This window comes from Oncorhynchus keta, chromosome 10, assembly GCF_023373465.1.
Source record: "Oncorhynchus keta strain PuntledgeMale-10-30-2019 chromosome 10, Oket_V2, whole genome shotgun sequence".
Lineage (NCBI taxonomy): Eukaryota > Metazoa > Chordata > Actinopteri > Salmoniformes > Salmonidae > Oncorhynchus > Oncorhynchus keta.
The window spans coordinates 639,933-655,746 of record NC_068430.1 but is presented as its reverse complement, the minus strand read 5'-3'; the positions used below and the strand labels follow the sequence as shown (position 1 = coordinate 655,746).

The 15,814-nt window shown below is 44.6% G+C and overlaps 1 protein-coding gene across 1 annotated transcript in view; it reads left to right on the top strand.

Annotated features, from left to right (window-relative positions):
* The first annotated feature begins 232 nt into the window (after positions 1–232).
* Positions 233–15,814, top strand: part of LOC118379714 (inositol-pentakisphosphate 2-kinase-like) — a 35,634-nt gene continuing 20,052 nt past the window's right edge. The window contains exons 1-5 of the mRNA XM_052526159.1: positions 233–452; positions 835–894; positions 1,578–1,673; positions 3,864–3,930; positions 5,654–5,778. Coding sequence (XP_052382119.1) covers positions 372–452; positions 835–894; positions 1,578–1,673; positions 3,864–3,930; positions 5,654–5,778 — 429 coding nt within the window. The 5' untranslated portion in view covers positions 233–371. The remainder of the gene's footprint in view (positions 453–834; positions 895–1,577; positions 1,674–3,863; positions 3,931–5,653; positions 5,779–15,814) is intronic.

Sequence of the window (15,814 nt, the reverse complement as noted above, 5' to 3'; positions counted from 1 at the left end):
TCATGTCAAAAAAATCAATCCGTCTCTCTGCTAAATCACTTAAATGTAAATGTCCTATACCATGTTGTATCACTAAGTGTAATGTACTATATAACTCATTTGGGGGCGGTAATGAACCCGCCGTTAAACCTCACCGAAGAAGAAGAAGACATCTGTGGGCGGGACTTCCGCCAGAAAGCCGTCGTTGCAGCAAATCTTTTTTTTTTTTTTTTTTGAAAAGTAATTAACCATCTGTGGTGTCACTGTCTTGGTGTCAGTAGCTGAAGTAATTGTCACAGCATCGGAACTTGTGGTGGTGGTGGTGGTGTTGGCCTTGGAAAGTTGTTGGAGTTTATACACAGATACATTTTAGTACGTCGCACAGTTGTGTTATGGAACTGGATAAAATGGACGAGAACGACTGGAAATACCACGGCGAGGGCAACAAAAGCCTAGTGGTTTCTCATGTTCAGGTGAGCTAGTTAGCAACAGTAGCATATGCAGCTAACATTAGTACATTTATAGCTAATAGCTAGCTGGACAAGTTGTTTGGCGCCGCCCATGTCTAACAGTGGAAAGTTAAATATTGTTTGCTTTATTTGCTACAAGATAGTTTCCCTAGAAGTCATATTAATTCTTGTACTTTTCCACACCAGTTGCTAACTTAGCTGACAAGCTCGCCAGTTAACTCAACTTAGCTGCATGTCTGTGATGCCTTGGAAGTCAAAACGAGCCAGTTATCTATCTAACCTTGCTGAGTTATCAAGTGGGTTTCAGCAAATACATTTTTACTCCACCGTATTTATAAATAAGAGTCACAATGTTGTATCTAACAACTCTCTCTTTCCTATCTAGCACGCCAGAGTCCTTCGGCTACTGAAGTATTCCACAGAAGATGCTGAAAACTCACCTAAGGCGAGTAAAAGTTGTCCCATTAGTATGTAGACTTGTTAGTTCATAAACATTCATAAGTTCATAACTTGCATAGTAACAAATGTACTACCGTATGTCTTGGGACTGGTTTATTCTGGGAAACTTTTAGTGTGTTTATGTTTTTGGTTCATCAACAACTCAATTGGGCTCCCGAGTGGCGCAGTGGTCTAAGACACTGTAGTCCCTGGTTCGAATCCAGGCTGTATCACATCTGGTCGTGGATGGGAATCCCGTAGGGCTGCGCACAATGGCCCAGTGTTGTCCGGGTTTGGCCAGGGTGAAAATTATTGGTTCATAACTGATTTTCCTAGTTAAAGGTTGGATAAATAAATGAATAAACTCCTTGTGATAATTTCTAAGGAATTTGATATACATTTGGGTTTTGGAAATCAGCACTGGTGGGAGCCAGGCTAGGGTGAAGTTGGCCCAAGATTGCTGATCCTGGGTCAGTTTTACATTTCATCCTCTAATGGGGAAAGGGAAGCTGATCCACAAGATATATTTATCTTAACAAGGCCCGAAGGTCCAACTTGGAGTTAAAGGCTTTCATTGACTGCTTGTATCAACCAAGCAAGCGAAGCCGCAAACACTAGTATGCATCATCCATAGACTCGGGATGTCACATCAACCAAATTTCTCTTGACGGTCTGTTTCTTCTCTTCCAGACAACAGATCAAGCTTTCCGCCACATACAGAACATAGTTGACTATAGTCAAAATGTCATGAAGCCACTGCTGGGGGAGAAATTCGTCCACAATGGAGTAAGATAACCATATTGTTGCAAACAGCATGTTGCCTTTTCCCGCATTTGTTAACCGACTCCTGTAATGCCATTAGCATGTTAGCGGTGTCATGTCATGTAATGCCATTAGCATGTTAGCGATGTCATGTAATGCCATTAGCATGTTAGCGATGTCATGTAATGCCATTAGCATGTTAGCGGTGTCATGTAATGCCATTAGCATGTTAGCGGTGTCATGTCATGTAATGCCATTAGCATGTTAGCGGTGTCATGTCATGTAATGCCATTAGCATGTTAGCGGTGTCATGTAATGCCATTAGCATGTTAGCGGTGTCATGTAATGCCATTAGCATGTTAGCGGTGTCATGTCATGTAATGCCATTAGCATGTTAGCGGTGTCATGTAATGCCATTAGCATGTTAGTGGTGTCATGTCATGTAATGCCATTAGCATGTTAGCGGTGTCATGTAATGCCATTAGCATGTTAGCGGTGTCATGTAATGCCATTAGCATGTTAGCGGTGTCATGTAATGCCATTAGCATGTTAGCGGTGTCATGTCATGTAATGCCATTAACATGTTAGTGGTGTCATGTAATGCCATTAACATGTTAGTGGTGTCATGTAATGCCATTAACATGTTAGTGGTGTCATGTAATGCCATTAACATGTTAGTGGTGTCATGTAATGCCATTAACATGTTAGTGGTGTCATGTAATGCCATTAACATGTTAGTGGTGTCATGTAATGCCATTAACATGTTAGCGGTGTCATGTAATGCCATTAGCATGTTAGCGGTGTCATGTAATGCCATTAGCATGTTAGCGGTGTCATGTAATGCCATTAACATGTTAGCGGTGTCATGTAATGCCATTAACATGTTAGCGGTGTCATGTAATGCCATTAGCATGTTAGCGGTGTCATGTAATGCCATTAGCATGTTAGCGGTGTCATGTAATGCCATTAGCATGTTAGCGGTGTCATGTAATGCCATTAGCATGTTAGCGGTGTCATGTAATGCCATTAGCATGTTAGCGGTGTCATGTAATGCCATTAGCATGTTAGCGGTGTCATGTAATGCCATTAGCATGTTAGCGGTGTCATGTAATGCCATTAGCATGTTAGCGGTGTCATGTAATGCCATTAGCATGTTAGCGGTGTCATGTAATGCCATTAGCATGTTAGCGGTGTCATGTAATGCCATTAGCATGTTAGCGGTGTCATGTAATGCCATTAGCATGTTAGCGGTGTCATGTAATGCCATTAGCATGTTAGCGGTGTCATGTCATGTAATGCCATTAGCATGTTAGCGGTGTCATGTAATGTCATTAGCATGTTAGTGGTGTCATGTCATGCCATTAGCATGGTAGCGGTGTCATGTCATGCCATTAGCATGGTAGCTGTGTCATGTCATGCCATTAGCATGGTAGCTGTGTCATGTCATGCCATTAGCATGTTAGCGGTGTCATGTAATGCCATTAGCATGTTAGCGGTGTCATGTAATGCCATTAGCATGTTAGCGGTGTCATGTAATGGCATTACATGACACCGCTAACATTAGCATGGTAGCGGTGTCATGTGATGCCATTAGCATGGTAGCGGTGTCATGTGATGCCATTAGCATGGTAGCGGTGTCATGTGATGCCATTAGCATGGTAGCGCTGTCATGTGATGCCATTAGCATGGTAGCGGTGTCATGTGATGCCATTAGCATGGTAGCGCTGTCATGTGATGCCATTAGCATGGTAGCGTTGTCATGTGATGCCATTAGCATGGTAGCGTTGTCATGTGATGCCATTAGCATGTTAGCGCTGTCATGTGATGCCATTAGCATTATTTTCTATGACGGCTCAGGAACAGTGGGCTAACTGCCTGTTCAGGGGCAGAAGGACAGATGTGTACCTTGTCAGCTCAGGGATTCAAAACTGCAACCTTTCGGTTACAAGTCCAACACTAACCACTAGGCTACCCTACCATTAGCGTGGTAGCGGTGTCGCGTCACGCCGTTAGCGTGGTAGCGGTAGCTGTTTGTTGAAATGGAAGTACTTTATTATGGCAGTCAGTTTAAACTTGAGGTTATCGTCAGTTCTTATTTTCCCTGATATAGGTTTACATTTACATTTTACATTTAAGTCATTCAGCAGACGCTCTTATCCAGAGCGACTTACAAATGATATGGATTAATTAATCAGTTATTCTATCCTTTTGCAGGAGGCTGTGAAGCTCCCATTAGACTTTGTCCGCCAGCTGTCATTGAAGGTCCAGCAGGAAAGGCCAGGTACTTGTTTTCTTTACTTTATTATCAGGGTTTGACATATTTCGGGTTTTATCATGAAATGTCATTTCCTCCTCTACTGTGTTGCGGAATATGTCATTTCCTCCTCTACTGTGTTGTGGAATATGTCATTTCCTCCTCTACTGTGTTGCGGAATATGTCATTTCCTCTACTGTGTTGAATATGTCATTTCCTCCACTGTGTTGTGGAATATGTCATTTCCTCCACTGTGTTGTGGAATATGTCATTTCCTCCTCCACTGTGTTGTGGAATATGTCATTTCCTCCTGCACTGTGTTGTGGAATATGTCATTTCCTCCTCCACTGTGTTGCGGAATATGTCATTTCCTCCTCCACTGTGTTGCGGAATATGTCATTTCCTCCTCCACTGTGTTGCGGAATATGTCATTTCCTCCTCCACTGTGTTGCGGAATATGTCATTTCCTCCACTGTGTTGCGGAATATGTCATTTCCTCCTCCACTGTGTTGCGGAATATGTCATTTCCTCCTTCACTGTGTTGTGGAATATGTCATTTCCTCCTTCACTGTGTTGTGGAATATGTCATTTCCTCCTTCACTGTGTTGTGGAATATGTCATTTCCTCCTTCACTGTGTTGTGGAATATGTCATTTCCTCCTCCACTGTGTTGTGGAATATGTCATTTCCTCCTCTACTGTGTTGTGGAATATGTCATTTCCTCCTCTACTGTGTTGTGGAATATGTCATTTCCTCCTCCACTGTGTTGCGGAATATGTCATTTCCTCCTCCACTGTGTTGCGGAGTATGTAATTTCGCAAGGAGGCAGTCCTTTCCTCTGGCTCATTCAATCAAAAGCAGTGTACGATGAAGGAAATAAGGTTCTGTTTTGGGACGCAGACTGTTTCCACAACACAGTGGAGGAGGAAATGACATATTCCACAACACAGTGCAGGAGGAAATGACATATTCCACAACACAGTGGAGGAGGAAATGACATATTCCGCAACACAGTGCAGGAGGAAATGACATATTCCACAACACAGTGGAGGAGGAAATGACATATTCCACAACACAGTGGAGGAGGAAATGACATATTCCACAACACAGTGCAGGAGGAAATGACATATTCCACAACACAGTGTAGGAGGAAATGACATATTCCGCAACACAGTGCAGGAGGAAATGACATATTCCACAACACAGTGGAGGAGGAAATGACATATTCCGCAACACAGTGGAGGAGGAAATGACATATTCCGCAACACAGTGGAGGAGGAAATGACATATTCCGCAACACAGTGGAGGAGGAAATTACATATTCCGCAACACAGTGGAGGAGGAAATGACATATTCCGCAACACAGTGGAGGAGGAAATGACATATTCCGCAACACAGTGGAGGAGGAAATGACATATTCCGCAACACAGTGGAGGAGGAAATGACATATTCCGCAACACAGTGGAGGAGGAAATGACATATTCCGCAACACAGTAGAGGAGGAAATGACATATTCCACAACACAGTAGAGGAGGAAATGACATATTCCGCAACACAGTGGAGGAGGAAATGACATATTCCGCAACACAGTTGAGTTTAATTGTTATGTCCACAGCCAGGCTAAATGGGAGTCTGGTAAACCCCGCCCCTAATGTCTCTGACTGTACATTTGTGTTTATAGAATGTTGTCTCCTGTGTGTTCTGAATGTGTTATAACAACCCATCTATCTGTGTGTTCCATGTCATGGCAGAGTCTCGCTGTGACAAAGTGATGGATACGTTGAGTGGATGTGCCTTGTGTCTGCCTAACCTCACCCAGCTCTCCTCCTGCTGCTGCTGCAGAGAACACAGACCTCCTCTCTGTATAGAGATTAAGGTACAGTCTCGGTCCTCTCTGTATAGAGATTAAGGTACAGTCTCGGTCCTCTCTGTATAGAGATTAAGGTACAGTCCCGGTCCTCTCTGTATAGAGATTAAGGTACAGTCGCAGTCCTCCTCTCTGTATAGAGATTAAGGTACAGTCTCGGTCCTCTCCCTATAGAGATTAAGGTACAGTCTCGGTCCTCTCTGTATAGAGATTAAGGTACAGTCCCGGTCCTCTCTGTATAGAGATTAAGGTACAGTCTCGGTCCTCTCTGTATAGAGATTAAGGTACAGTCTCTGTCCTCTCATCTCTGTATAGAGAATAATGTACCGTATCAGTCCTCTCTGTTTTTTTATTTTTTTTTATTTCACCTTTATTTAACCAGGTAGGCTAGTTGAGAACAAGTTCTCATTTGCAACTGCGACCTGGCCAAGATAAAGCATAGCAGTGTGAACAGACAACACAGAGTTACACATGGAGTAAACAATTAGCAAGTCAATAACACAGTAGAAAAAAATGGGCAGTCTATATACAATGTGTGCAAAAGGCATGAGGAGGTAGGCGAATAATACAATTTTGCAGATTAACACTGGAGTGATAAATGATCAGATGGGCATGTACAGGTAGAGATATTGGTGTGCAAAAGAGCAGAAAAGTAAATAAATAAAAACAGTATAAAAACAGTATGGGAATGAGGTAGGTGAAAAAGGGTGAGCTATTTACCTATAGACTATGTACAGCTGCAGCGATCGGTTAGCTGCTCGGATAGCTGATGTTTGAAGTTGGTGAGGGAGATAAAAGTCTCCAACTTCAGCGATTTTTGCAATTCGTTCCAGTCACAGGCAGCAGAGTACTGGAACGAAAGGCGGCCAAATGAGGTGTTGGCTTTAGGGATGATCAGTGAGATACACCTGCTGGAGCGCGTGCTACGGATGGGTGTTGCCATCGTGACCAGTGAACTGAGATAAGGCGGAGCTTTACCTAGCATGGACTTGTAAATGACCTGGAGCCAGTGGGTCTGGCGACGAATATGTAGTGAGGGCCAGCCGACTAGAGCATACAAGTCGCAGTGGTGGGTGGTATAAGGTGCTTTAGTGACAAAACGGATGGCACTGTGATAGACTGCATCCAGTTTGCTGAGTAGAGTGTTGGAAGCCATTTTGTAGATGACATCGCCGAAGTCGAGGATCGGTAGGATAGTCAGTTTTACTAGGGTAAGCTTGGCAGCGTGAGTGAAGGAGGCTTTGTTGCGGAATAGAAAGCCGACTCTGGATTTGATTTTTGATTGGAGATGTTTGATGTGAGTCTGGAAGGAGAGTTTGCAGTCTAGCCAGACACCTAGGTACTTATAGATGTCCACATATTCAAGGTTGGAACCATCCAGGGTGGTGATGCTAGTCGGGCATGCGGGTGCAGGCAGCGATCGGTTGAAAAGCATGCATTTGGTTTTACTCGCGTTTAAGAGCAGTTGGAGGCCACGGAAGGAGTGCTGTATGGCATTGAAGCTCGTTTGGAGGTTTGATAGCACAGTGTCCAATGACGGGCCGAAAGTATATAGAATGGTGTCGTCTGCGTAGAGGTGGATCAGGGAATCGCCCGCAGCAAGAGCAACATCATTGATATATACAGAGAAAAGAGTCGGCCCGAGAATTGAACCCTGTGGCACCCCCATAGAGACTGCCAGAGGACCGGACAGCATGCCCTCTGATTTGACACACTGAACTCTGTCTGCAAAGTAATTGGTGAACCAGGCAAGGCAGTCATCCGAAAAACCGAGGCTGTTGAGTCTGCCGATAAGAATTTGGTGATTGACAGAGTCGAAAGCCTTGGCGAGGTCGATGAAGACGGCTGCACAGTACTGTCTTTTATCGATGGCGGTTATGATGTCATTTAGTACCTTGAGTGTGGCTGAGGTGCACCCGTGACCGGCTCGGAAACCAGATTGCACAGCGGAGAAGGTACGGTGGGATTCGAGATGGTCAGTGACCTGTTTGTTGACTTGGCTTTCGAAGACCTTAGATAGGCAGGGCAGGATGGATATAGGTCTATAGCAGTTTGGGTCCAGGGTGTCTCCTCCTTTGAAGAGGGGGATGACTGCGGCAGCTTTCCAATCCTTGGGGATCTCAGACGATATGAAAGAGAGGTTGAACAGGCTGGTAATAGTTTCAGAAATAGCGGGTCCAGATTGTCAAGCCCAGCTGATTTGTACGGGTCCAGGTTTTGCAGCTCTTTCAGAACATCTGCTATCTGGATTTGGGTAAAGGAGAACCTGGAGAGGCTTGGGTGAGGAACTACGGGGGGGCGGAGCTGTTGGCCGAGGTTGGAGTAGCCAGGCGGAAGGCATGGCCAGCCGTTGAGAAGTGCTTATTGAAGTTTTCGATAATCATGGATTTATCGGTGGAGACCGTGTTTCCTAGCCTCAGTGCAGTGGGCAGCTGGGAGGAGGTGCTCTTGTTCTCCATGGACTTCACAGTGTCCCAGAACTTTTTGGAGTTGGAGCTACAGGATGCAAACTTTTGCCTGAAGAAGCTGGCCTTAGCTTTCCTGACTGACTGCGTGTATTGGTTCCTGACTTCCCTGAACAGTTGCATATCACGGGGCTATTCGATGCTATTGCAGAGACTGTATCTGTATAGAGATTAAGGTACAGTCTCGGTCCTCTCTGTATAGAGATTAAGGTACAGTCTCTGTCCTCTCATCTCTGTATAGAGAATAATGTACCGTATCAGTCCTCTCTGTATAGAGATTAAGGTACAGTCTCGGTCCTCTCATCTCTGTATAGAGATTAAGGTACAGTCTCTGTCCTCTCTGTATAGAGATTAAGGTACAGTCTCTGTCCTCTCATCTCTGTATAGAGAATAATGTACCGTATCAGTCCTCTCTGTATAGAGATTAAGGTACAGTCTCGGTCCTCTCTGTATAGAGATTAAGGTACAGTCTCTGTCCTCTCATCTCTGTATAGAGAATAATGTACCGTATCAGTCCTCTCTGTATAGAGATTAAGGTACAGTCTCGGTCCTCTCATCTCTGTATAGAGATTAAGGTACCGTATCAGTCCTCTCTGTGTAGAGTGTTAGGTACAGGTCCTCTACTTCAAGACTCTTGGAAAAGCATTCCAGGTGAAGCTGGTTGAGAGAATGACAAGTGTGCAAAGCTGTCATATAAAGGCAAAGGTTGGCTCTTTTGAAAAAATCTCAAATATAAAATATAATTTTGATTTGTTTAACACTTACATAGTTCTCATGTCTTCACTATTTATTCTACAATTTAGAAAAAAGTACAAATAAAGAAAAACCCTGGAATGAGTCTGTGTAAACTGTGTATGTCTATCAATTCAACCCAGGTGGCTGTATTGGCATGGGAAACGTATGATAGCGTTGACAAAACAAGGGCAAGTTGATAATACTCAAAAGTGAAATAAACTGAACAGTACACTCACAGAAGTTTCCTAAAGAATAAAGACATTTCAAATGTCATGAGTGTATATATATGTGTATATGTGTATATATATGTGTATATATATGTGTATATATATGTGTATATATATGTGTATATGTGTATATGTGTATATGTGTGTGTATATATGTGTATATATATGTGTATATATATGTGTATATATATGTGTATATGTGTATATATATGTGTATATATATGTGTATATATATGTGTATATATATGTGTATATGTGTATATGTGTATATGTGTGTGTATATATGTGTATATATATGTGTATATATATGTGTATATATATGTGTATATGTGTGTGTGTGTGTGTACATATACACACTCATAATGACATTTGAAATGTCTTTATTCTTTATATATATATATATATATATATATTACACAGTGTTGTAACTATTTCTATCAAACACAACCTTCGCAGAGTATTCCTACCCCTTTACCTCTTGTCTAGGATTTTCAGGGGGTGATCAGCTTTAATATTGTGGCTCGAATGTAGATTCTATCAATGTAATTGTCTGCATCATTTCCAATCCCCGATATAGTTTTGGTGTGTGTGAATATAAACTTAAAAAAAAAAAAAGAATATACCTTTATTATTCCCCAAACCCTACCACCCTTCCCCCAATTGGAATAAACTAATACATGATAACACTTAGGCTTCTACCTTCAGTTTATACACATTTTACAGACACATTTATTTTACAGTAGTTATTTTTTGTTTTTAGTCATTACTCTATTTCTGATGTCCATACAGTTGATTTCTATTTTTTAACTGTGCTATTTCACAATTGCTGAAACTATATACATTTTACACATCTGTGTGTTTTACATTTCTTATTTTTCCCACCCTTCAGCTCCATTCAACCCCTCCCATCTCTCTCTCCATCCAGTCCCACCCTTCAGCTCCATTCAACCCCTCCCATCTATCTCCATCCAGTCCCACCCTTCAGCTCCATTCAACCCCTCCCATCTATCTCCATCCAGTCCCACCCTTCAGCTCCATTTAACCCCTCCCATCTATCTCCATCCAGTCCCACCCTTCAGCTCCATTTAACCCCTCCCATCTATCTCCATCCAGTCCCACCCTTCAGCTCCATTTAACCCCTCCCATCTATCTCCATCCAGTCCCACCCTTCAGCTCCATTCAACCCCTCCCATCTATCTCTATCCAGTCCCTTCAACCCCTCCCATCTATCTCCATCCAGTCCCACCCTTCAGCTCCATTTAACCCCTCCCATCTCTCTCCATCCAGTCCCTTCAACCCCTCCCATCTCTCTCTCCGTCCAGTCCCTTCAACCCCTCCCATCTCTCTCTCCGTCCAGTCCCTTCAACCCCTCCCATCTCTCTCTCCATCCAGTCCCTTCAACCCCTCCCATCTCTCTCTCCATCAGTCCATTCAACCCCTCCCATCTCTCTCTCCATCCAGTCCATTCAACCCCTCCCATCTCTCTCTCCATCCAGTCCATTCAACCCCTCCCATCTCTCTCTCCATCCAGTCCATTCAACCCCTCCCATCTCTCTCCATCCAGTCCATTCAACCCCTCCCATCTCTCTCTCCATCCAGTCCATTCAACCCCTCTCATCTCTCTCTCCATCCAGTCCATTCAACCCCTCCCATCTCTCTCTCCATCCAGTCCATTCAACCCCTCCCATCTCTCTCTCCATCCAGTCCCTTCAACCCCTCCCATCTCTCTCTCCATCCAGTCCATTCAACCCCTCCCATCTCTCTCTCCATCCAGTCCATTCAACCCCTCCCATCTCTCTCTCCATCCAGTCCATTCAACCCCTCCCATCTCTCTCTCCATCCAGTCCATTCAACCCCTCCCATCTCTCTCTCCATCCAGTCCATTCAACCCTCCCATCTCTCTCTCCATCCAGTCCATTCAACCCCTCCCATCTCTCTCTCCATCCAGTCCATTCAACCCCTCCCATCTCTCTCTCCATCCAGTCCATTCAACCCCTCCCATCTCTCTCTCCATCCAGTCCATTCAACCCCTCCCATCTCTCTCTCCATCCAGTCCATTCAACCCCTCCCATCTCTCTCTCCATCCAGTCCATTCAACCCCTCCCATCTCTCTCTCCATCCAGTCCATTCAACCCCTCCCATCTCTCTCCATCCAGTCCCTTCAACCCCTCCCATCTCTCTCCATCCAGTCCCTTCAACCCCTCCCATCTCTCTCTCCGTCCAGTCCATTCAACCCCTCCCATCTCTCTCTCCGTCCAGTCCATTCAACCCCTCCCATCTCTCTCTCCGTCCAGTCCATTCAACCCCTCCCATCTCTCTCTCCGTCCAGTCCATTCAACCCCTCCCATCTCTCTCTCCGTCCAGTCCATTCAACCCCTCCCATCTCTCTCTCCGTCCAGTCCATTCAACCCCTCCCATCTCTCTCTCCGTCCAGTCCATTCAACCCCTCCCATCTCTCTCTCTCCGTCCAGTCCATTCAACCCCTCCCATCTCTCTCTCCGTCCAGTCCATTCAACCCCTCCCATCTCTCTCTCCGTCCAGTCCCTTCAACCCCTCCCATCTCTCTCTCCGTCCAGTCCCTTCAACCCCTCCCATCTCTCTCTCCGTCCAGTCCCTTCAACCCCTCCCATCTCTCTCTCCGTCCAGTCCCTTCAACCCCTCCCATCTCTCTCTCCGTCCAGTCCCTTCAACCCCTCCCATCTCTCTCTCCGTCCAGTCCCTTCAACCCCTCCCATCTCTCTCTCCGTCCAGTCCCTTCAACCCCTCCCATCTCTCTCTCTCTCCGTCCAGTCCCTTCAACCCCTCCCATCTCTCTCTCCGTCCAGTCCCTTCAACCCTCCCATCTCTCTCTCCGTCCAGTCCCTTCAACCCCTCCCATCTCTCTCTCCGTCCAGTCCCTTCAACCCCTCCCATCTCTCTCTCCGTCCAGTCCCTTCAACCCCTCCCATCTCTCTCTCCGTCCAGTCCCTTCAACCCCTCCCATCTCTCTCTCCGTCCAGTCCCTTCAACCCCTCCCATCTCTCTCTCCGTCCAGTCCCTTCAACCCCTCCCATCTCTCTCTCCGTCCAGTCCCTTCAACCCCTCCCATCTCTCTCTCCGTCCAGTCCCTTCAACCCCTCCCATCTCTCTCTCCGTCCAGTCCCTTCAACCCCTCCCATCTCTCTCTCCGTCCAGTCCCTTCAACCCCTCCCATCTCTCTCTCCGTCCAGTCCATTCAACCCCTCCCATCTCTCTCTCCGTCCAGTCCATTCAACCCCTCCCATCTCTCTCTCCGTCCAGTCCCTTCAACCCCTCCCATCTCTCTCTCCGTCCAGTCCCTTCAACCCCTCCCATCTCTCTCTCCGTCCAGTCCCTTCAACCCCTCCCATCTCTCTCTCCGTCCAGTCCCTTCAACCCCTCCCATCTCTCTCTCTCCGTCCAGTCCCTTCAACCCCTCCCATCTCTCTCTCTCCGTCCAGTCCCTTCAACCCCTCCCATCTCTCTCTCTCCGTCCAGTCCCTTCAACCCCTCCCATCTCTCTCTCTCCGTCCAGTCCATTCAACCCCTCCCATCTCTCTCTCAACACCATCCATTTTTTTTTGGCTATATTTTTTAACTGTGCTGTGATGCTTCACAAATGTACTGAACCTTTCTATTCTCATAGCTTCTACAGATTATAAATGAAATTATATTTTTTGCTAAAATCATTTTTATATTATTGATCGATTGACTATAACTTTTCTAATCACATAGTATTGCTATCTTCAGCGTTAGTTCCAGGTAAATGTTGCAATTCTTCTGCCATTCCTGGACCTGTGACCAAAAACCAGCTACATATGGACAGCACCATAATAAATGATCTAATGACTCTCTTCGCAGCAAAATCTGCAGAGCTGGGAAGGTTGTGTCCACCATTTATATAACATTATATTGGTTGCAAGAATTTTGTATAGTCATTTAAATAAAATGTTTTGAATCCGGTGTGGTTTTGCGTGGCAATTCATAAACCCATGGAATCGGTTCATCAGTCTCTTCCCAACTACTTTGTCATTTATATGGCTGTTAGTTTTGTTGGTCCTTAGATGAAATTGGTACACTACCGTTCAAAGGTTTGGGGTCACTTAGAAATGTCCTTGTTTCAATAAATAATCACTTTATTTGTCCATTTAAAATAACATTAAATGTAGACATTGTAGATGACTATTGTAGCTGGAAACCGCTGATTTTTTTTTTTTAATGGAATATCTACATAGCCGTACAGAGGACCATTATCAGCAACCATCACTCCTGTGTTCCAATGGCACATTGTGTTACCTCATCCAAGTCTATCATTTTAAAAGGCTAATTGATCATTAGAAAACCCTTTTTGCAATTATGTTAGCACAGCTGAAAACTGTTGTACTGATTAAAGAAGCAATAAAACTGGCCTTCTTTAGACTGGTTGAGTATCTGGAGCATCGGCATTTGTGGGTTTGATTACAGGCTCAAAAACGTCCAGAAACAAAGACCTTTCTTCTGAAACTCGTCAGTCTATTCTTGTTCTGAGAAATGAAATCCATACAATTTGCTTCTGTTAGTGGAGTTGGAGACTGAAGTGAAAACAAATGCTTAAAGTACTCCCTCGTTCAAAGTACCGTTGGGTGAATCATGCTCCATTTGTAACAAGTCAAAGTACCGTTGGGTGAATCATGCTCCATTTGTAACAAGTCAAAGTACCGTTGGGTGAATCATGCTCCATTTGTAACAAGTCAAAGTACCGTTGGGTGAATCATGCTCCATTTGTAACAAGTCAAAGTACCGTTGGGTGAATCATGCTCCATTTGTAACAAGTCAAAGTACCGTTGGGTGAATCATGCTCCATTTGTAACAAGTCAAAGTATTGTTGGGTGAATCATGCTCCATTTGTAACAAGTTTCAATACACTTTTTCTCTTTAGTAGAATTTCTGTTGACGATTTGAAAAATATATATATATTTTCACATCTTCCATCCAGTTCACTTTATTTTACACATTCTTGAATAAGTTCCTCCATTTCTTTTGTTTTTCCTCGAGCTTATTCTGTGCCCCTTTTTTCCCACATGTTGTTATATTTAAAAAACTCTACACACAATGGGACGGCAGGGTAGCCTAGTGGTTAGAGTGTAGAGGAGGTAGTGTAGCCTAGTGGTTAGAGTGTAGAGGAGGTAGGGTAGCCTAGTGGTTAGAGTGGAGGGACGGCAGGGTAGCCTAGTGGTTAGAGTGTAGAGGAGGTAGGGTAGCCTAGTGGTTAGAGTGTAGAGGCGGCAGGGTAGCCTAGTGGTTAGAGCGTTGGACTAGTAACCGGAATGTTGCAAGTTCAAACCCCCGAGCTGACAACGTACAAATCTGTCGTTCTGCCCTTGAACAGGCTGTTCCTGGGCCGTCATTGAAAATAAGAATTTGTTCTTGACTGACTTCCATGGTTAAATAAAGGTAAAATAAAATGTAAAAAATAATGACATTGGGAAGTTTTTGCAAATTGATTAAAAACAGAATTACCTTATTTACATAAGTATTCAGACCCTTTGCTATGAGATTTGAAATTGAGCTCCGGTGCCTCCTGTTTCCATTGTTCATCCTTGCTGTTTCTACAACTTGATTGGACATGATTTAGAAAGGCACACACCTGTCTATATAAGGCCCCACAGTTGACAGTGCATGTCAGAGGAAAAAACCAAGCCATGAGGTCGAAGGAATTGTCCGTAGCGCTCCGAGACAGGATTGTGTCGAGGCACATATCTTGGGAAGGGTACCAAAAAATGTTTTTGCAGCATTGAAGGTCCCCAAGAACACAGTGGCCTCCATCGTTCTTAAATGGAGGAAGTTTAAAACCAACCCAAGACTCTTCCTAGAGCTGGCCGCCAGGCCAAACTGAGCAATCGGGGGGAGAAGGGCCTTGGTCAGGGAGGTGACCAAGAACCACCCGATGGACACTGACAGAGCTCCAGAGTTCCTCTGGAGATGGTTGTCCTTCTGGAAGGTTCTCCCATCTTTGCAACACCAGTGTTTTACCATTTTAATGAAACCTTTTAAGTAGGCAAGTCAATTATGCCTTTTAATAAGAAATTCGGTATTTTTGCTAGCAACTCTTAAGTAAAATGCACGTGACCGCCCGCTTGGAGTTTGCCATATGGCATGTGAAGGCCAAAGATTGAACTCTTTGTCCTGAAAGCCAAGCGTCACATCTGGAGGAAACCTGGCACCATCCTTATGGTGTTGGCAGCATCACGCTGTGTGGATGTTGTTCAGCGACTGGGAGGCAAGTCAGGATCGAGGGAAAGAACGGAGCCAAGTACATTGAGATCCTTGATGAAAACCTGCTCCAGAGCACTAAGGACCTCCGACTGGGGTGAAGGTTCACCTTCCAACAGGACAACGACACTATGTAACTTAACAAAATGTGAAACGTCAAGCGGTCTGATTTACTTTAAGGTATAAGGCACGGTATATTGTCTATAGGTGAGGTGTCTCTCCTCTCTGTATAGGGATAATAAGGTCTATAGATGAGGTGGTTTGTTGTTAACATGACATCAGAGGATTTTGTTTCTGTTATGAATCACCAGCTGTCCTCACCTCATAGCCACACAATGGCTGACGGAAAATGTCATTAACAACAGTCAT